General features: G+C 37.2%; 1 protein-coding gene across 3 annotated transcripts in view; it reads right to left on the bottom strand.

The window, feature by feature from the left end:
* Usp9x (ubiquitin specific peptidase 9 X-linked) overlaps positions 1-21,761 on the bottom strand; it is a 142,895-nt gene that overhangs the window by 32,065 nt on the left and 89,069 nt on the right. For all 3 annotated transcript variants that reach the window (XM_036175504.1, XM_036175503.1, XM_036175505.1), the window contains 11 exons: positions 21,296-21,416; positions 15,404-15,534; positions 14,919-15,197; positions 12,601-12,726; positions 10,743-10,868; positions 9,095-9,261; positions 6,931-7,039; positions 6,601-6,747; positions 5,455-5,601; positions 4,168-4,390; positions 1,123-1,343 (listed from right to left, as the gene is read on the bottom strand). In XM_036175504.1, the coding sequence (XP_036031397.1) occupies positions 1,123-1,343; positions 4,168-4,390; positions 5,455-5,601; positions 6,601-6,747; positions 6,931-7,039; positions 9,095-9,261; positions 10,743-10,868; positions 12,601-12,726; positions 14,919-15,197; positions 15,404-15,534; positions 21,296-21,416 (1,797 nt within the window). The remainder of the gene's footprint in view (positions 1-1,122; positions 1,344-4,167; positions 4,391-5,454; positions 5,602-6,600; positions 6,748-6,930; positions 7,040-9,094; positions 9,262-10,742; positions 10,869-12,600; positions 12,727-14,918; positions 15,198-15,403; positions 15,535-21,295; positions 21,417-21,761) is intronic.

The following is a 21,761-nucleotide window of genomic DNA, read 5'->3' as shown; positions in this document are numbered from 1 at the left end:
CATGTGTCTGGAGTCCCAGCTACTTGGGTGGATCACTTGAGCCCAACCCAGGAGTTAATAATGGGCAACCTGGGCAACACAGCCGTATCCTTAAGTTAGACAAAAACAAACAAATACTGGTAGAAGATATAACATGAAAATTACCAAGGCTCAAAATCGTGAGAGCTACAGAGGAAAATTTATAGTTCAGTGGATATCTTGTGTTTGACCTTTGATAAAAGAATGGATGGATATTAGCATCCCCTATGAAGCTTTGATAAAAAGTAAAAATACTCAGTTCCCAATCCTCGGATCATTTAAGTCCAGCAGGTCTGGGGAGAGTTGTTTTAGAAGCCCCAGAAGTGGTAAACTGTTTCTTCAGAACAAATCCAAGTTTACTGAATAAAGGAAGCAAAGAAGAAATATCCAAAAACAATTACAAAGAGAATATTATACTTGGGCTTCTCACTTCAGTCTCCACTAACACTACAAACAGGGATAGCTAAAACAATTAAAAACAAAGGCACAGAAGGTGGGTACAGACATGACCCAACTTCAGTACTGCCACATTTTCTTCTTTGAAAAGCTACATCATAGTTACCAACTTTTACCTGTTACTACCACTTAGACTTTCCATTGCTTTATTCTGCTGTGGCTACTTTACAGACAGCTTAAACTTTGTCACAAGATTATGTATATAGTATTTGAAATAGAGAAGTTTTGTTTTTAAGTGAGTAAAAATATGACTGGGGGGGAATATAAGTATAATCCAAAGCAAGCAAGCAAGCACAGGTAAAAGTATAAAACAGCCTAGTGTGGTGGTATTCACTGGCATCTGCAAGACTGAAGCTGGAGACCTTTAGAGGATAGCTTGAACAGCATAGCAGAACTATTTAAAAAAAATCATGGAAACAAAAATGGGGAAAAAAGGTGAAAATGTTCTCAAGTTGTGTAGCCCAAGATAATTATCAAAAAGGATTTGTACAGGTTTCATTCAGCTTGGGATGGGGGTGGGGAGACTTGGAAGGAGATCTTAGACTAATCTCTGGTGGAAACTAATTGGTAACCCCCTTAGTAGCCATTGAGAGAATGGTATCTGTTATTAGAACACAAAAAAACACAGGTAATAGAAGTAAAATTTACCTCATTGTCCTGCTTCTCATCCCCAGACATATCATCATCTACATCACTACCTGTGCCTTCAATTGCAAGAATACCGTTCCTGATGGAGGGAATCATATAGAGCTGTTGAATCACAGAATTCATGTAACAAGTAGCACCGGCATTTTTTAGCCCCACAAATCCTTTTGGTGGGCGGGGTCCAACAGGTGGCAGGTATTCCCATTCAGTAAGTGCTTCACAAGCTGAAAAATAACATGAGTTTTATAGCATGAGCATTTTGTCCTTTTCAAGCTCTGTTGACAAAACAGTAACACTACTACCTGAACAGTCATTGGAGGCAGGGCCCTCACTTGGCATTTCTCCACTAATAAATACATTTAAGACAAATAGTTACCCACCATTTAAAATTCTATTCATTTGTTTTTGAGACAGGGTCTCATGTAGCCAGGCTGGCCTGGAACTATCAATGTAACTGAGGATAATCTTGAACTTAAAATCCTTTTGCTTTTACCACCCCAGTGATGGGGTTAGAGTATGTAACACCATGCCTACTTTACATAGTAATGGGCATCAAAGCCACTGCATTTTTTTTGGAGCTGAGGCTCGAACCCAGGGCCTTGCACTTGCTAGGCAAGTGCTCTACCACTGAGCTAAATCCCCAACCCCAAAGCCACTGCATTTTACCAACTGAGTCACATCTCTGACTCCAATAAACTCCATATTTTTAATCTGGTGTTGCCTCTATGGCAGTCTCTAATATATTCATATAAGATGGTATACAGCTAACATTTCCTTGTTAAGTTTGGTTTCATCTGTACTATTCAATCCTTTATTTTCAAAAAATATTTTTATTAATGTGTTTGTGTATACATATGCCAGAGGTATGTGTAAAACCCCAGTAACCCAAAGTGATGCTGGGAACAAACCTAAGGACCTCTACAATAGCAGCAAGCGTTCTTAATCACTGAAACATCTTTCCACTCCATTAACTTTTAGTTTATACATATAACAACACATGGTGGTTTGCTCAGGCTTTAATTTATGCATTCATGTTTGTGGTTTCAATAACCCCAAAATCAAGGGTTTATGTCCTCATCCTGACACTTGCAAATATAGTTAAAATTAGCTCTGCTTATAGCCACACAGTGCTTTTTTTGCCCCTCTGCGAAAAAACTCTGCAGCTTGTGTGTGTGTGTGTGTGTGTGTGTGTGTGTGTGTGTGCGCGCGCGCACACGCGCGCGTGCTCTGTAGACCAGCCTGGCCTCGAACTCAGAGATCCACCTGTCTCTGCCTCCTGAGTGCTGGGATTAAAGGCGTGTGCTGTTGCTGCTGCCACCACTGCCACCACCACCCAGCCACACAGTGCTATTTTGAGGAACAAACCAGATGGTGGTTATAATAGTTTTGTGAGATTAGTAGATCTACTTACTTACTAAACATTCTTATGTTTCTGTACTTAGTATAAAGCTGGAAACAATATAAATGCCATTTTCTAGGGAGACAGTTAAACGACAATATGCTGAAGTGAAAGGTATATAGCCAATAAATGAATAGGTAAAACACTTTTTAAGCTGGGCAAGAAATAATGACAGCTATATCAGGTGGAACACAAAGTGAAGAGTATCAGGGGGCTGGAGAGATGGCTTAGTGGTTAAGCACACTGGCTGCTCTTCCAGGACCCAAACACACAAAAGATGAAAAGATATGAATGATTATGGCTAACAAAAATGCCAGGGGAACAGATGGGCAGAAATGTACTTTTTCACTGTATACTCTCTTTAGCACTTGTTTGCTTTTATTTTTATTTTTTGAGACAGAGCATTCCTGGCTGTCCTGGAATTTGCTATGCAGGTCATTATCATCTTTTTGAATGACATAGCTTTGGGCATTTGAACTTTGCCCCCAGTTTGTGGCACTGTTTGGGTAAGTTTAGGAGGTGTGGCATTATTAGAGGAAATATGTTACTTGGGGCAGGCTCTGAGGCTTCAAAAATTATGTGCCATTCCCAGTTCATTCTGTTTCCTGTTTGTAGCTCCAGGATGTAGACTCTTCTACTGTTCCTGCTGGCTGGCATGTTTTCCTGCTGAGATGGTGATGAACTTTTATCCCTCAGAAAATGTTAGCCAAAATAAACTCTTCCTCCCATAAGTTGCCTTGCTCATTGTATTTTATTATAGTAACAGAAAAGTAACTAATACAAACAGGTTGGCTTCAAACTGACAGAAACCCTTCCAGATACTGGGATTACAGGTGTGTATTTCCATACTCAATTTGTAACATGCAAACGTATTACTTAAAAGGAAAACTCCTCTCCATTAAGCTAAAAACAAAAATTTCACCTCATTATATTTAAAATTTGCTAGAACAGCTTTAAGTCTAATTTTAAAGTCTATTTAACAATCTACTTTTCTATTCTGAAACACAATCTAATAATAAAATCATTTTTAAAACTTTTCCAAGATTTATATAGAGCCAAGGACAGTGTGCGCACACACGTAAAGGAACATGCTTTAAACGCCAGCACTTGGGAGGAAGAAGCAGGCAGATCTCTTATGAGTTTGCAACCAACCAGGGCTACATAGTGAGAATCTTAGATAAATAGGAAGTTGGCAGGGTGGTGGTAGTACACACCTTTTATCCCAGCACTCAAGAGGCAGAGGCGGGCAGATCTCTGAGTTTGAGGCCAGCCTGGTCTACAAAGTGAGTCCCAGGACAGCCAGGGCCACACAGAGAAACCTTGTCTTGAAAAACAAAACAAAACAAAATAACAACAAAAACAAATCGTGAGGTCATTTCTCTATGAGGGCCTGAAAAGTTCCTGAGTCATGAATTTAGATTTTGGTTGCATTTACTGGGGCTACTGACTACAATGGAGATAGGTTATAGTTCAGATTTGAAAGATGAAATTTAATTTACCAAATACTTGCACTTGTACCACCACTTACACTCCCATATGTATTAAATCTTAGACTAGTAACTAACAAAAATATGATTTAAAGATGTTTATGAAAAGAACAAACAATTTAGAATAGAATCATCATCACAACTTCGTTTTAAAGTACTTACTAGTTATTGCTGTACCAATGTAATACATTTCAGTCAAAGAATCTACTATCTGTTTGAGGTTCCTCACACAGCCAACAGCTAAAGCTACAAGTAACTCAAAACCAGCATTAATCGTAGCTGGTGAACCACAGACAGGAATAGCCTGTTCAGCTGGGAGTTCTCCATTTCTCATATACTGCAGGTAAACATTGGATGCAGGAAAGATGAAATCGTCGATTAATTCCTAAACAGTTGAAAGAAAGAATACATATTAGCAATGACATTCTGCAAAGGGTAAAATTTACCTTTAAGAAAATCATTTTTAAATTTATTACAACTTCAGACTTCTTTACAACACAGAAAACTTATAGTGGGGTTTCTAGTGAAGATATCCCACTATTTTTCTTTCCTGGAGCTGAGGACCGAACCCAGGGCCCTAGTGAAGATATCCCACTTTTTTTTTTCCCCCTGGAGCTGAGAACCGAACTCAGGGCCTTGCCCTTGCTAGGCAGCGATCTACCACTGAGCTAAATCCCCAACCCAAAATATCCCACTTTTAAAACGATTTACCTATACACCCAATTTCTTGTTATTTATACTGATGGCTGTAGTACCTAACAATTTATATTCTACATTTACTCAGAATCTAGCCCTAGCTGAACTTGAACTCAGAGATCCTAGTACCTGGCTTTATTTTATATTTACTTCAAAAATTAAATAGCTATCAATATAAGACAATTTTGAATGAAATTATACTAAAATGACACTTTATTATCTAAATTGCCCTGTTAAAAAAAGCTCAAAGAATTAATATATATGATGTAGGCAGGCATATCTCATAGTTCTAGACCAGCCTGATCTACATAGCAAGTTCCAGGACAGTCAAGACTATATAGAGAAACCCTCTTAGAAAACAAAACAATTGCCAGCAGTGGCTAATCCGAGCACTCAGGAGGCAGAGGCAGGTGGATCTCTGTGAGTTCGAGGCCAGCCTGGTCTACAGAGCTAGTCCAGGACAGGCTCCAAAGCTACAGAGAAACCCTGTCTCAAAAAACAAAAAAGAAAACAAGAGACTTAGAAAAAATTAAGTAACACTTGATACTGACATTTTATTTGCATATTAATACCTAGAAACATGCCATGGCTACAGGAAGCCATAACTGTTTTACATTATCTAAACAAATATAACCTTGACAAATATTCTTAAAAGGTAGGTTTTATAAAAAGACCTAATACTATCAATCAGACTCAATGACAACACTTACAAGGATAGGATATGTAGTTTAAAATCAAGAACACAGAACTTACTTTAATGAGATTAGCACCTCCCTTTTCACAACCAATATGAAACTTTTTCTCAGGAGTCTGAAAAGCCAGTAGCTCTTTTGTAACCCCAAGGTGTCCTTCCAAGATTGTCTCTTCAATACCTGTTTCACCTGTTCTTTTAACATCATCCTGCCAAAGGAAAAAGAATTATAAATGACCAACTTATGAAATGGAGGAATCTGAACAAGACAGCTAGAAGAATGTGAGACTATTCTAAACCTTTCCATTTCTAGTCAAGCAAGTTAAAATTATCTTGAAATTTCTAGACATAGGCTTTATAGACTTCTAGAAGACATGCTAATCTGAAGGCTAAGTCTGTTGCGATTTGGGTGTGAAATGTTCCTCATAGGATCCTATGTTTGAACACTTGGTCCCTAGCTGTTGGTACTGTTTGGGACACTTGAGAAACCTTCAGGTGGTGAATCCTACTGGAGGAAATATATTAGTTACTAGAAGGACATGTTTGTTGGCTTTGAGATTTGGCCTTACTCTCTCTGGTTCTTCAGTTTCAATGATTGGTCAGCTTCCTGCTTCTGCTGCCATACCTTTCCTGATGTGATTGACCCTTAAACTCCTTCTCCCTTGCTGGGATACTATATTATAGCAACAGGAAAGTATAGATCTCAGAAATAAATTTTTATACAAGTCTTCAAAAGACTTGCCAAATCTTTTTTTCCACTAGACAGGGCCTCACTATGTAGCCCTTAATTCATACAAATATGCTTGCTTCTGCATCCCAAGTCATGTTCAGCTTGTTTTTTATTTATGAGTGCTCTGTCTGCAGGTATGCTCGCATGCCAGAAGAGGGCATAAGATTCCATTATAGATGGTTGTGAACCACTATGTGGTTAGTAGGAATTGAACTCATGTCCTCTGGAATAACAGCCAGTGCTCTTAACTGTTGAGCCATCTCTCCAGCTCATATATTCTAAATCTAAAGCACACATTTTCTGTAAGTAGTAACGCATTCATTCTGTAAACACAACCCAACAACACAATGTACGTTCTTTAGTTCCCTTTAAGCTTGGAGTTATTCACTTCACTAAAATGTTCTAAACGATGAACCATTTATTAATGAAGCACTATTTAACAATGATATAAACAAACAAAGTATTAACTGTGACTTACCCTAATTCTTTTGAGCCAATCAATTTCATTATTAAGAAGAACTTCAGCATTGGGTACATTAATGTTACTGTTGTAAGCATAATTAAGAAGGTGCCTTAAAAGAGTAAAGTAGTCGCCTGAATGTTTGGCCCTCTCTCTGGCTGTGCTCTGAAAATGATAAAATACAGTATGTTCATGCATGGATTTTTTTTTCAAAAACCCTAAGTTTCCTTACGTTTTACTGATTAAGTATAGATTGCCCTAACTGATACAAGGTAAATTCACAAATTCCTGAATATCCTTGTTGAAGGAATTAGTTACACTGGTAAACATATTTTTTAAGTTTCTTACCCCCAAAACAGTAAAGAGGAGAGTAATGAAGAAAAGTAGTGGCCTGTGTCCCATGCAACATCTGGTGCACATTAAAAAGAATTGTTCCTGTGCTACTTGACGAACAGTTCTGAAATGGAAATTAAAAACATGAAAAAAATACATAAGTAAATGAGTTTACCACTGCATTCCAAGGCTAAGATCAAACACATTTTGAGGGATGCCTAACCTTTCTCTGAACAGGCTATAAACTCTTATAGATAGAAAATGTTCTATAACAAGTCTTAAAACATCTACAACCACACACACACCCCCCCCACACACACAGAATTTTCATCCAATTGCATTTTAGAAGGGGCCAGTGGGAATTGTTTTATCACAGAAAAAATACTACTGCAGGCAGTAAGTAATGAAGTACTGATTCCAAAAGCATGGCCTACCAGAGGAGCAACTTGGAAACTTGTTAGAAATATCAATTCTCAGATCTGATGAGAAATGGTAGTAGGTCTGGCCAAAAATGTGCTAACAAACCTTTCAGGTGATTCTGATATTCTCTGAGGACAAATGATATGGGAATTTTATCTATCAATTATGGATCAACCTTTCACCAAGGTTTACCTACTACATAAACTTCACTATAATAAATGTTCCTAGGGGGCAGAGACATCTGTTTGACATGGTGCTTCTAGAACCCCAAAGAGTTTTGAGATAGAGAATGTGTCCAAGAACCAGTTACAATTAAATCAATGACAATAAAGCTTTCAGATTTAGGCCTAAATTTAAGATTTTTTTAATTAGGGAATGCTCAAAAGGTAAAGCCTAGGCAAAGAGTAAAAATCTCAAAAATGAGAAGCGCTTCTGGTCCCATGTACCTAAGAGACAGAAATTTACTCCATATTAGAAAGGGGAAAAATCAGATGCCTTAAAAATAAGTAAATAAACCTGACATCTGAATCTCACAAGTATTCTAATCTTGGTGTATTACTTTTAATTATTCCAGACAAGAAAAATAACGAGATGAAGTGCTTCCTACAGTACTTTCTCCTATTACATGTAAGTTTCAGAAAGAGAAGGGTTAAGTGGAGATTGTGGATTCAGTTCAGTGGTAGAGAATGCTTCCCTATCACCCCCTACACACAGACACACACACCCTCCAAGACCCTGGGTTTCAACCACAGTACCACACAAACCTGGCCACCCACCTATACACAGATAAAAGTGAGAGGGGCAAAATAGTTTTAACTTATAACAGTGGGAACGTTATCAAAAGAAAAGCAGGAAATCTATTATACTAATTTTTTTTTTTTTGCCTAAACATGGAGAACTTGCTAAAGGAAAGATTTTGGAAAGAAAATCAAGGGCGCAAAAATCTGCTGACACTGAAAGTGCTGACTTATCATCTTTCCTCCCTTCACCACTAGCACCCAAATGCATTATTAAATGGAACTAGAATGATTTATCCTATTTTTTTCAATGTACAGAGCTGTCCAACTATGGTAAGGTTTCTTTCAGAGGCAGTAAGCTTTCCCTGTTCTGCATCTGTTTCAATCACATGAAATAAGTTTCTTTTTTGAGACAGGGTTTCTCCGTGTAATCCTGAAACTCACTCTGTAGATAAGGCTGGCCTCAAACTTACAGAGATCAATCTACCTGCCTCTGCCTTCTGAGTGCTGGGATTAAAGGTGTGTGCCACTATGCCTGGCCTAATTAGTTTTTATAGTTACCTTATATATGAAAATCAGGATAAGACTGATATAAAAGGATGGAAACCATTTTCTACAGATTTGACTGCCTTAAAGCTGAATGACTTGCATAAAAAAGCAGCGTGAAACATTACTTATACTGATTAAATGCTCTTGAGATGAAAAAATGAGATTTACTGTAAGTAATTGATCTTTATTCTAGTATGAAATCCTAAGTTGCTATGGCAGCCCTCTCTTAAATTTCACGTTAAATTAACAGTTGGCACCTAGGAATATAAGACAAAGACAGAAGGCCAATATCCTATCCAATTTTTCAGACTAAAACTAAACAAATTGAGGTTAGGTCAAACATGTTAAATGACAACTTCCTCAACATTAATGTACTGTGGAGATTATTTGGTTTCTGCGATATCTAGTGCTAAGAAATTTGACTCTACTTATAAAAATAGAATAAAGTTTCTTAAAATTAAAAAGAAACTTACTTGCTGTGACAGTGCAATAGTAAGTCAATAATGAATGTCTGCCAAGCCTTTTCTTTACTTAGAGCATCTAAGGCTGTTGGAATCAAGGCGAAACACAATGTCATCACTTCCAATGCTTCACAACAAACCTGTTCATCTTCCAGGTCTGGTTCATTGCCTGCATTGGTCTGTAAAATTATAATTAAGAACAAGTTACTTAAAGATTCTTTTAAATAAAAACCATACGTAACATGAAAGTGTAAGGGAAGATTCCTGGCTGGGGGCTGGAGAACAGAGAGAACAAGAAAGGAAGAAGGGAAGAAACAACAAAAACAAATCTTATTTAAAAAGTGCAATAAAGAAATCTAATTCTTTCTAAATTAATTAATTAATTAATTAAATCTAAATTAAGTGCTAAAAAGAAAAATCTTATATGACTTCAAAACCTTAGTGCTTATAATTTCACTCAGTTAAACTACATGGTCCTTCTTGTTTGTTTTTGTTTTTAAGTGATTTTTTTTTACATTTATTTATTTATTATGTATACAGTGTTCTGAATGTATCCTTGAAGGCCAGAAGAGGGCACCAGACCTCATTACAGATGGTTGTGAGCCACCATGTGGTTGACTGGGAATTGAACTCAGGACCTCTGGAAGAGCAGCCAGTGCTCTGAACCTCTGAGCCATCTCTCCAGCCCCCATTGTCCCTCTCTTTATCTGCATCTCTTGAGGCCTTTTGGAATAGTTTGGAAACAACTACTACAGAAAATGAAGTCTAATATCAGTATTCTGCTATGACTCCAAAGGGGTTAAAGGTACATACTGAGAATATATGTATCATTAATAAGAAGCTCCTAGAGACCTTCTGAGTTATGTACTTTTGAACCAATAACCAATTGTTCAGTAAGGGGTTCAAAAGTTTTTCCTAACCCCAAATATGCTGTGATTTTATTGAAAAGTCAGTATTATAGCAATGTGAATGAAATAGGCTTTCAATTATTTTGCTGAATGAGTAGTGAGGACTATACCAAACAGATAATATGGGAACACAAAAAAAGTAATAAGGACAATGAATGTTTGATATAAAGGGGAAGCTTTATTGAGCAAGCGAGTCCTTAATGCTCAAGTTTTTGTTAAGAATGTAGCAGTTTAAAAACAACAAAAGAATGTAGCAGTGTGGGCTGGAGAGTTGGCTCAGCAGTTAATAGCACTATTGCTCTTAATAGAGGAACCAGGTTCAGTTTACAGCCCTTGCATGGTGACTTTCAACTGCCTATAACTCCAGTGCCAGGGGATCCAACACCCTCTTCTCACCTCCGAGGGGACCAAGCATTCATGGTACACATATGTGCATGTAGGCAAGACACTCACACACATAAAAAATAAAAAAAAAATAAAAAAAAAAACAAAAGGAATGAGAAAAAGCAAATTCTTTGAAAAAGACGTACTTCAGTGAAAACAGAAAAATCTCCCTTTTAATTTTAAAGCAGCCTCATAGCAGGATTAAATTATTTTTAAAGTAAATCTTTATTCAATGATAGCTGAAATTATTACTATGTAATGATTAGCTATTTAAAGATGAACATAGTACAAGTGTAGTTAGTCATATGCACAAAATTCACTAACATTCATTTTAATATAAGGGATGTATTTCTCTTAATAATTTTTACCTTCTCATAAATTTTTGTGATTTCTTCATTTGGGCTGAATACCAGCTGTAATCCCCCACATCCTGATGTCCAAATAATTTTTTGTATAGCTCTAATTACACAAATATCAGGCATGTATCTTGAAGCCTATAAAGTAATAATTAAAACTGTTGTTAAGACAACCATTGCACTCCCAAGTGTTTACAACAAAAGAAAAGAAAGTCAAATACTTGTATTAAATTTTCAAAGCAGTTTATTTTTAATTTTTTAAATTTATTTTATTTTTTCAAAGCAGTTTTGGTTACATCTAAAAGGGAAAAACACCAAGTATATTTTGCCAAATAAAGAAAGTGTGGCATATTCACAATGGGATAAATATATAGGTTTGTTTTATATATAAAAGATGTATTTGAGTGGATGCATATTCTCGTGTGTGTGTGTGTGTGTGTGTGTGTGTGTGTGTGTGTGTGTGTGTGTTTTGTGACAGTCTATGTAGCTTTGGTTGTCCTGGAAGTCTCTATGTACACAAGGCTGGCCTACAACTCAAGAGACCCACCTGTCTCTGCCCCTCAAGGGCTGGGACTAAAGACATGTACCACCACAACCAGCTTATAACAGAAACATATTGAACAAAAAAGAATGAACCATTGAGCCCTTAGAACACTGACAACTCACAAAGCCATCATCAACTTGATTTTTTTATTTTTTGTGATCCAGTTTTGCTGGCCTTCTATTTGTTAACCCTCTGCTTCAGCCTCCCAAGTGTTGGGATTATGTACTGGCACACAATCCAACTGAATAAAATTCAAGAAAATGAAAACTTTTAACAGGGCATGGTGGCCCACACCTTTAATCCCAGCACTCAGGAAGCAGAGGCAGGAGGATCTCTGTGAGTTGGAGGCTAGCCTGGTCTACATAGTTAGTTCCAGGACATCTGGGCTGTTATATAGAGAAACCCTGTCTTGAAAAACAGAAAGAACCAAAAGACAAAATAAAACAAAACAAAAACCTCTTTTATAGGGACAAAAAACCCCCCCAAAAACCCAAACCCAAAACCAACAACAACAACAAAACCCACAGGGAAGAATTACAGAAATAATCTGTTTTAGGACTATAGGTGTGAAACTCTGGATTTGATCTTGAGTCTCAATAGCACAGAAAAAAAAAGCTGTGTAGTGTTTATATGTATTTAAAAATGTATCAAATGTATATTTTGAAAGACCACTGTTTATTATACAAAAAGCCAATTAAAAAAATTAATGAATCTGGGTGGCAGTGGCGCACACCTTTAATCTCAGAACTCGCTGAGGCTAGCCTGGTCTACAGAGCGACATATAGGATAGGCACTAAAACTACACAGAGAAACCCTGTCTCAAACCGCGCCCTCCCCAGAAAAAAAATTAACTAATAATATTATGTTGCCATTAGGAAAACATGATCTAGACTGAACCAGTAAAACAAGTGAATTTTAAAAAAGTTGTTTTGGGGTTGGAGCGATGGCTCAGTAGTTAAGATCACTGGCTGCTTTTTACAGAAGATCCAAGGTTCAATTCCCAGTATCCAAATGGCAGCTCAGAGCCATTTGTAGTTTTAGTTCTAGTTCTAGGGAATCCAAATACTCTCTTTTGGCCTCCAAGGGCATCAAGGCATGCAAGTTTTATACAGACATACATGCAGGTTAAACACATATAATAAAATAAAAATTAAAAAAATTTGTACAGTTAACACTTATGATACAAAGCATTATGTATATACACAAGCTATTGCACAAAATTGTATCTATACTATATATAATATATTATGTATATTATTGATACATATTGTGTAGTAACACATGATATATACATATATGTATATATACTACTCTTAGACTACTAACCTCATCAGAAATCTGCTGAGCAAGACGAACAGACACATTTCTAAGCATGCATTCAGACGACGGATTAGGAATGCTCTGAAGGGCACTTTGTAGCACCACTGCTTGATCATGAGTTACTTGGTTGACCTGAAAAAAAAAAAAAAGTCAACCCTTTGAGTATTGTGCATATAACTTGACTGAAACATTTGTACCCTATTTATCAACATTCCATTAGTATGTTTTCTTTCCACATTCACACACAAACTACTCCACCCTGCCAACATGTTATCCAAGTAGGACAAATTTCTCTAATCTAATCCAGATTAATCTAATCCAGGTCTCTATGAACAGATCAAGTCCAATCTCATCTAAAGATGCAATAAATCATGACTTTTTCTTTTTTACATGTGCACCCTTTGAGGAGACCCTGCTCATAATCTCTAGTTATCAAATTCTACTTTGAAAATGAGAAAAATTAGGAATATAAAAAAATAAAACAAAACATACTAAAGATAGCAGGACTTTATTTAATAGTATACTAAAAACTGTAATCAATGAGAAACATAAGTAGTGAGCTGAGTAATTCTGTCTTTGAGTTCTAACTTCTATGTCTTGTAAATGTTGAAGACATCTCTACATTAAGTTTTTAATTGCCCACAAATACTTGACAATTATAATACCTTAGTATCTGCAACTGGCAAATGGGATATTCTCCGAGTATTACAGACAAAATAGAAAAGTGTGTTAGTGGTTTTTGTGTGTATTATATATGTCATTAAGTAGTCATGTCATGGATTACATTAATCTGTTTTTATCCTAATAAGAGCCCTCCCTCACTGAATGAGAGACAGGGTCTCAATTAAAGCCCAGGGGCTCTAAATTCTTGGCTTCCCTTCTGCTTTTTTGTTCTTCCAAGTGCTGGAATAACAGGAAAGAGGACCCGTGTTTCCTTTTAACCTATTAAAAAATTACTTTCAAACACTTTCTATCTCCATTGCTCTTTACTCTAGGATTGATGTTAGGCAAAATCTTGGGTATCATGAAACTTCATTTATAGCTGGGCAGTAGTGGCACACACCTTTAATCACAGCACTTGGAAGGCAGAAGCAGGTCTCTGAGTTCAAGGTCAGCCTGGTCTACAGAGTGCTTTCCAGGACAGCCAGGGCCACACAAAGAAACCCTGCCTCAAAAACAAAACAAACAAACAAAAAGCCTGATCTACAGAGTACATTCCAGGACATCCAGGAGCACACAGAGAAACCCTGTCTCGAAAACCAAAACAAACAAAATAGGGGGAAAAAAACCCACAAACCCAAAACAACAAAAATCCAGAAACAACTGAAACAAAAACCTCAAAAAACCAAAACCCATTACTTCATTTATAAATTATTTTGGGAAATATTTCAGAAATAAGAAGGCCCTTCCTTTAAATATCACATTACATATAAAACAATTACATATCATAATCACCAACACTCTATTCCTCCCCAATTATGACCTACATAATTTCTAATTTAAAAAAAATCTATTCCTTGAGACCTTTGTATCGAGAGGGTCTGTAGCCTAGGTTAACCTTGAATATGTAATAATACTTGCTTCCGTCCCTCCAAAGACTTCTGTCATCTATCAGTAATTTAGTAACTATTATTTAAAAATTAAATTTAGAGTTTGACCTTTAACTAGGCATCACCCTCTTTTTTCCCCCATACAGTGTTTCTCTGTGTAGCTTTGCGCCTTTCCTGGAACTTGCTCTGTAGACCAGGCTGGCCTTGAACTCACAGAGATCCTCCTGCGTCTGCCTCCCAAGTGCTGGGATTAAAGGCGTGAGTTGCCACCACCACCCGGAGGCATCAAACATTTTAACATATCTTGAAAACTTCATCAAAATGGATCAAAGATGCCATCCAAGCAAAGACAGAACAACAATGATTTCATAATTAGAGTTTAAGCCAATGCAGGAGAGAAAGAAAACGAGTAAAAGGCGAAATTAATTACAACTCAACACCACTGGTATCTTACCTGGTTGGTACAAGTTAGAATTCATTTATGTAGGGTTGTGTTTTAGGTTTACAGTGAGAGTCAAGCTAAACTCAAGTGGTCAGAAAGCAAGTGAAGGAACTGCCCTCCAAAATTAGTAGTAGTGAAGCCAGTGCAGAGTTAGTATACTTTTAATACAAATGCAGTCTAATAAGTAAAAATTCCTACTAACAGGATAACCACTGGAAAGAAAATTTCAACACTGAGTCAAAGTTGAACTTCAGACTTTTGAATTGCTGAGAAATTTAACCATAAAAATTATTATTTATTATTAGAAATTAAAAAAAACCAATCTATATTACCGATGTCATGGGATTCACGCCTTCTACACCTGGCTGACAAGCTTCTGCCACAGCCCGAACATGGCCATAGCCAATGGCAGTTAGTAACAGTTTGGCTATTTTAAGGGCATTGAGGTAGGCACCCCTTCGAGTTTCCATATCTGCATTTGGTAGGAAGTTGTTTCTAGTTAGCATACTCAGGACAAGGGGTAGACCACCACTTTTCAAGAAGTGAAACTGAAAATCAGAGGAATCATCAGCCAGGGGTGCACCAGCAGGCATTAACAAGGCATAGACTACCTGAAAATAAAAGAGGGAGGGGAAGAAGAGGAGGATTGTATTAAAAGGGATTTAAAACATAACCTCCATTTCATCAAAGATTGCTAAGATATTGACCATTTCAAAAACATCTAATAATAATCTTATTCATATTCTTCATAGTAACACATCAAACATCAAATTTAAAGAACAAGAACAAATTCAAAATGGAAAAATCAAAAACCAACCTCTGTTAGGTATAGCACTTGTGAGGCAGAAGGACCAAAGAAAAGTGAGTCAAGAGACGGACTAAGGCTGCTTTCTCCAAGTTTGGCATGGTCCAAACAAATAGCTCTTAATTTTTCTATTGTTGTACTATCTGTAAGGAAGAGAGAGAGAAAGCATAGTCTGAAATAAAACACAATTCACATCTGTATCACTTCTACCATTTTCAAGAGCGTGGGACAGCAAACAATTCAGGTAAGCTTCTAAAGCACAGAGCCATATTTGAGTTGATTTAAGAGCAAACAAATAAGAGCTTTTTAATCATTCAAGGGACCAGTCTCTCATCTAGGAGCCTCCAGTCAACATGCTCTATTCAGCTGCAGAAGACTGATTTTAAAAGACACTTCCAAACAAACAGTTCTTACCTCCACATTTACTGTTTGCCTTATGACAGTATGTATTACCTAGTTTGTTTCCACTGAGTGACATCACTGTACCCACGAAATTGAACCTTAAAATGACTGAAGTTGAAAAAGAGAAAAAGGAGGAGGAGCCTGGCACTGAAGTGCATACCTTTAATCTCACTGCAGAGGCAGGCAGATCTCTATGACTTTGAAGATAGCTAGAGCTACATAGTGATACTGTCTCAAACAAAAACAAAACAAATAATAACAAACCTTGAGTAAAGGATGGAACCAAAAAGTAGGACTGAAGAAATGAGCTCAATCTAGCTGATTTAGTAGGTAAATGTCTTTGCTACCAAACTGATGGATAACCCGAGTTCAATTCCTAAAGCACACATGATGGCCCAGCCCAGCACTCAGGAGGCAGAGGCAGGCAGATCTCTGTGAGTTCGAGGCCAGCCTGGGCTACAGAGTGAGATCCAGCACAGGCTCCAAAGCTACAGAGAAACCCTGTCTCAAAAACAAAACAAAAAACCAACAAACAAAAAACACAAGCCAAACAAAAAAACCACACATGATGGAAAGAGGAAACTAATTTCTGAGGTTACCTTCTGACCTCCACATAAACATTGTGGCATCTATAAAAAAACTGAATATATAAATGCAACAAATATATATAAAAAAGTTTAAGGCCAACTGTGCTGGTACATGCCTGAAGTCCCAATACTTAGGAGGTAGAGCTCAAGGCTAGCCTAGTCTACATAGCAAGTTCAAAGCCAGCCAGAAATATACAGCAAGACCCTGTCACAAAAAAGTTCAAAAGGAAGCAACAAATTCTAAACAAATAATTTAAATGCTACTTACCTATCTGAGGAGTCTGAACCAAAGGATTGCTTTGTGGCCATTCCAGCTCTTACACATATGTATACCTAAATAATTTTATGTCCCTGATCATATACAAACTCCACCCACCCCCCCCCCCCCCCCCCCCCCCGGAACGAACCCAGGGTCTTGCACTTACTAGGCAAGCGCTCTGCCACTGAGCTAAATCCTCAACCCCATAAACTTTTTAATTATAAATATGGATGGAAAAAATTAATCCACCCATAATCTTGCCATCAATAGATGACTACGGTCTTGGGAAATTTTTTTTGGAGGACGAAGGACAATTTTATTAGAGCTTAAAAGAATAACCTCAGGGCAGGCAAGCTGTAAAACCTCAGCAGCTACCAGGAGGCGGCAAATGAAGAAGAAGAAAAAAAATAATGCAATTTAAGTTGCCATGGAGGTCAGACATGTGGTAAACAAGAAGCCACATGGCAGAAAGGGAAGCTTTAGAAAAAGATTAAGAAAGCCCAAGTGTTAAGGAAAGCATGTTTAGAAAAGGAGCTGGGCGGTGGTGGCGCACGTCTTTGATCCCAGCACTCTGCAGGCAGATCTTTGTGAGTTTGAGGCCAGCCTGGTCTACCAAGCAAGATCCAGGAAAGGCGCAAAGCTACACAGAGAAACCCTGTATCGATAAAACAAAAAAATAAACAAACAAAAAAAGAAATAAAGGAAAACTTATGCTTTTCTGATCAATGCAGAAAAGTGAGCAGGCTTCCAACCATACGTGTATGCAGTCTGTAAGCTTCTACCTTAGGTTAATTTCCCACACCCCCCAGTCTCTTTAAATACCCAAATACAAGCAATCATATAATTACACCAAGTTAAATCCAGCCAAGCATGGAGGTGGTTGCTTTTAATCCAACACTGAGGAGGCAGAGGTAGCTGGATCTCTGTGAATTATAGGTTAGCAAAACCTACATAGTAAGACCCTGTCTCAAAAAACCAAAAACTAAAAACCAAAACAAAGAGAAAGAGAGAGAAAGAGAAGAGCTCACAACAGACTTTGGCATATTTAAAAATATTCTTTACATAGGAAAAGCAACTCATTCTACTTGGTAAAGTAATACATACTTTAACCAAATATTGGCTGTTTCACATTTAGACACTACAGTTTAATTTTAAAAAGTTAATCAATTGGTGGGGGGGGGGGCGCGCGAGTGAGTGCACAATGACACTATTCACATATAGAAGTCTGAGGACAACTTTTTGGAGTCAGTTTACCCGATTCCATTTTTATGTGGGTTCTGGGGGTGGAATTCAGGTAGGTCATCAGGCTTGTGCCGTAAGTACAACTAAGCCCATATTACTGGTTCAAATTTAAATATTAAATTTTGGTTTTATAAAATGTGAAGAAAAAGCAACCTTTTACGTTTTTTGGCCTGAGTTTCTTTGCAAGAGCTCCATGTCTCCATCTGGTGGCAGGAAGTTCAATCCACAAGATCAAGGATTTGCTATGGATTTGTTTGTTTGATTTTTTGAGACAGGGTAGTTTTGGTGCCTTTCCTGGATCTCACTCTGTAGATCAGGCTGGCCTCAAACTCACAGAGATCTGCCTGATGGGATTAAAGGTGTGTGCCACCACCGTCCACCCGGGTTTGTGTTTTTAAACTATGTTGTGAGGGATCTGTGGTTGGTATGTAAAATGAATAAAAAAATTTTCTTAAATTAAAAAAAGAGAACATCCAAGTAAAAAAACCTATGTTGTGAAGGTTGAATCTGCACACATAAAGCAGAAACTGTCTTTGGCAGATGAGGACTAAATGTGAAAACAAGAGGAAGCCAAATCTATAGAGCTGTCAATAAATTATCCAAGGTGTAGAGGGAATGAACCGAAATATGTCTACAACTTGCCCACTCAAAAGACAGAAAGAGACCAGAGAGAGACTACTACAGAAAATGTTATTCAATTTTGGAGTTTTTGTTGTTGTTGTTGTTGTTGTTTTAATATATAATGTATTTTAGCTAGGCAGTGGTGGCACACGCCTTTAATCCCAGCACTCGGGAGGCAGAGGCAGGTGGATCTCTGTTGAGTTAGAGGCCAGCCTGATCTACAGAGAGACCCTGTCTTGAAAAACCAAACCAACCAAACATACAAAAAAAACACCCCAATATATTTCAATCATATTTTTCTACTTTCCCAACTTCTACATCCCTATCCACCTGTTCTCTCTAAAAAACAAAAACAAAAAACAAAAACAGAACAGAACAAGAAACCACTAAAACAAAAAGTGCCAAAACAAAATAAACCAAGTAAAGGCCTACCAAAACATATGGACTTCATTTTGTGTTAGCCAACATGGGGCTTGCCGTAACTGATACACACAGCAACAATCCACTGGAGAGAACTGATTTTTCTGGGAGTTAAATATTTCAGAATAAATGGTTCTAGTTTTCCTTTTAAAGGAACTCAATTATATCTCTGCTTTTTAGTTAAGATAAAAAATAATAAAGGAACTCAAAGTTTTAAAAAACACTGGAAACTGAAGAATAAAAAAAATCTATTGAAATAATCTTTTGTTAATATGTTACTTCTTTCTATAATCACAACTAGCTCATATTCAACTGGCAAATACAACTCAGATGAACACAACTGTAGGGAAGAGCTGTTCTTTTCTTTCTTGAGACAGGGTTTCCTTCCCTGTAATCACTCTGGCTGTCCTGGAACTCACTCTGCAGACCAGGCTGGCCTCAAACTCAGAGATTCATGGCCATCACCACCCTACAAGAACTGTTATTTTCAATAACAAAAACAAGCAAGCAAAACCCCTTTAGCCCTGCAGTGATTCAAGAGAAACCCGTTCAACTTTTTAAGGAAAACAGAGTGAGTACCTGCAACCCAGTCTCATCACAGAAAGTAGACTATAAGACTATCCTGATTAATAGTAGATTTACTTATTTTTGTGCCTATCTTAAATAAATGGCAGCCTATGAGTCCCAGAACTCCAATTTTACCTGTGCCATCTTCATTAATGTACATGTATGCCTTTTAACTTTGAGGCAGCCTCAGCCACACTTAGCTACTTTATTGGGATGTCCAGATTCTTATTTTTATTAGTGCTCTATTTGAATGCTATATGGACTATCTGATAAACTATGTTACAAAATGAAAAATCATTTTGAGAAGTTCTTAAAATGTATGTGTGAACAATTAATAACAGGCACATAGAAAACAATGAATGCTTCATCAGTAACTTAAAGAACTATTTTTTTCACAATCATGAAAATATAAATGTTGAACATGGATTTAAGTAAGCAAATACTGGGAAGATGTGAGAATTATGTTTTCACCTACACAGTAAAAAAAATCAGTATACATCTAAAAGTGACAAAAAACTGTAAAAGATACCCCAGGTCAATTAGCAAGTGCTCTTAATGGTTGAGCCATCTATCCAGCCTCAATTTTTCTTTTACTAATATATAAATATAACCTGCTCGCTCAGTTTGTATAATGTTATTTGTATGTATCATTTCAGGGATGACTACTTGGTACTGGATAACTATTCTAGGGGCTTTTCTTGGATAAAAATATTTCTCATACTCTCTTAAATCCTTAGTTGTCTGTAGTTCTTTGTAGTTCTTTGTCTAGGGTTGAGGACCCATGAAAATTTTCTCCTTTCACGTTAGCATGTCTACTGGTGTTCCAGTTCTGGTCTTGTGTAAGGTACCCTTGTAGATGAATCTTAATGGGTAAACCATTTTCTTTTTGTTTGAAAAACACTCAATTAAGTTTGTATCTAGTGTGCACCTGTATGTGTGCATGTGCCATGGGCACATAAACGGAGGTCAGAGGATAACTTGAAGGAATTTTTTCTTTCCTTTCACCATGAGGGTTCTTCTAGGAATCAAATTCAGGTTTTAAAGGCTGTTGGCAAGCACCTTTTCCTGCTAAGCCATCTTACTGGCCCTAGGCAAACAGGTTCTACAAATGGCCACAGTACATATTTTAGGGTTTGGAGCCACATGGTCTCTGCTACTGAGTTCTTACCTGTTGACTGACAAAAAATTGCAAACAATATATGAATGAATGTGGCTGTACACTAGCAAAACTTAAAAGATAATGGATAGTAAAATTTAAATTTCACAGAATCTGGTACCAAAAATAAATGTTTTAAATTTGTTACATTTATCTGTATGTGTATATGTGCGAGTGAATTGCAAGTGTGTGGAGGTCAGGGGACAGCTGAAGGGAGTTATCTAACACAGTTCATCAGATCTGGAGGCACACACTTTCATCCATTGAGCCATCTCACAAGACCCCCAAGAGATAACTTTTGGTTTTATTTTAGCCATTAAAAACTTAGATCTTTAGATGTTGAGCTGTATATGAATTAGTTGTAGAAAGATCCTGGCCTTCAGACTTACAACCACTGAGGCATGGTTCATTTAGAAAAAGAATTTGTTGCTGGGCGGGGGTGGCACGTACTTCTAATCCCAGCAGTTGGGAGGCAGAGGCAGGTGAATCTCTTTGAGTTCTAGGCCAGTCTGGTCTACAGAGAGTTCTAGGACAGCCAGGGCTACACAGAGACAAATTCTGTCTAAAAAAACCAAACCAACCAACCAACAACTCTGTGTGTGTGTGTGTGTGTTTAGCAAACATTTATGTCATCATTGAAAACATCTTACCTGGCGGCATAAGTTTCATAAGCACTCTTGCTCCATCTCTAAGAGGTGGCATATTTAGACTGCTTCCTAAGTCTGCAACTTGCCAAAGGAAAGAGATGTATCTGGGATGAAGTGACATAATCTAGAATATAAAATACACAAATTAATTACCTGTAAATTATTCTTTGGGTTCAAAAGGTCTCCCCTAAAATTTAAAATCTCCATAGTTTGCTCCTGTTGTTCTTCTTATCTTACCTTTACAAATTCTTCAAGATGCAGACCTAACACATCATCTTAACCACATTTACAATAGCTTTCTATTGTTTTATTAAACTATTTCTTCTCACCTGCATATAACTTAAGATGACTCTGGACATAATGAAACTGCTACCATGCCACTACTAAATTCCTAACCAGTTTGTTCTTACACTGAAGTGGTTGGTATTATTGAAGACATTAAAGTTCTTATGAGGAGGTTTGAAGAAGA

The sequence above is a fragment of the Onychomys torridus genome, chromosome X (assembly GCF_903995425.1).
Source record: "Onychomys torridus chromosome X, mOncTor1.1, whole genome shotgun sequence".
Taxonomy (NCBI): Eukaryota; Metazoa; Chordata; class Mammalia; order Rodentia; family Cricetidae; genus Onychomys; species Onychomys torridus.
Note: the sequence above shows the minus strand (reverse complement) of the source record. Positions and strands in the feature narration are given on the sequence as shown.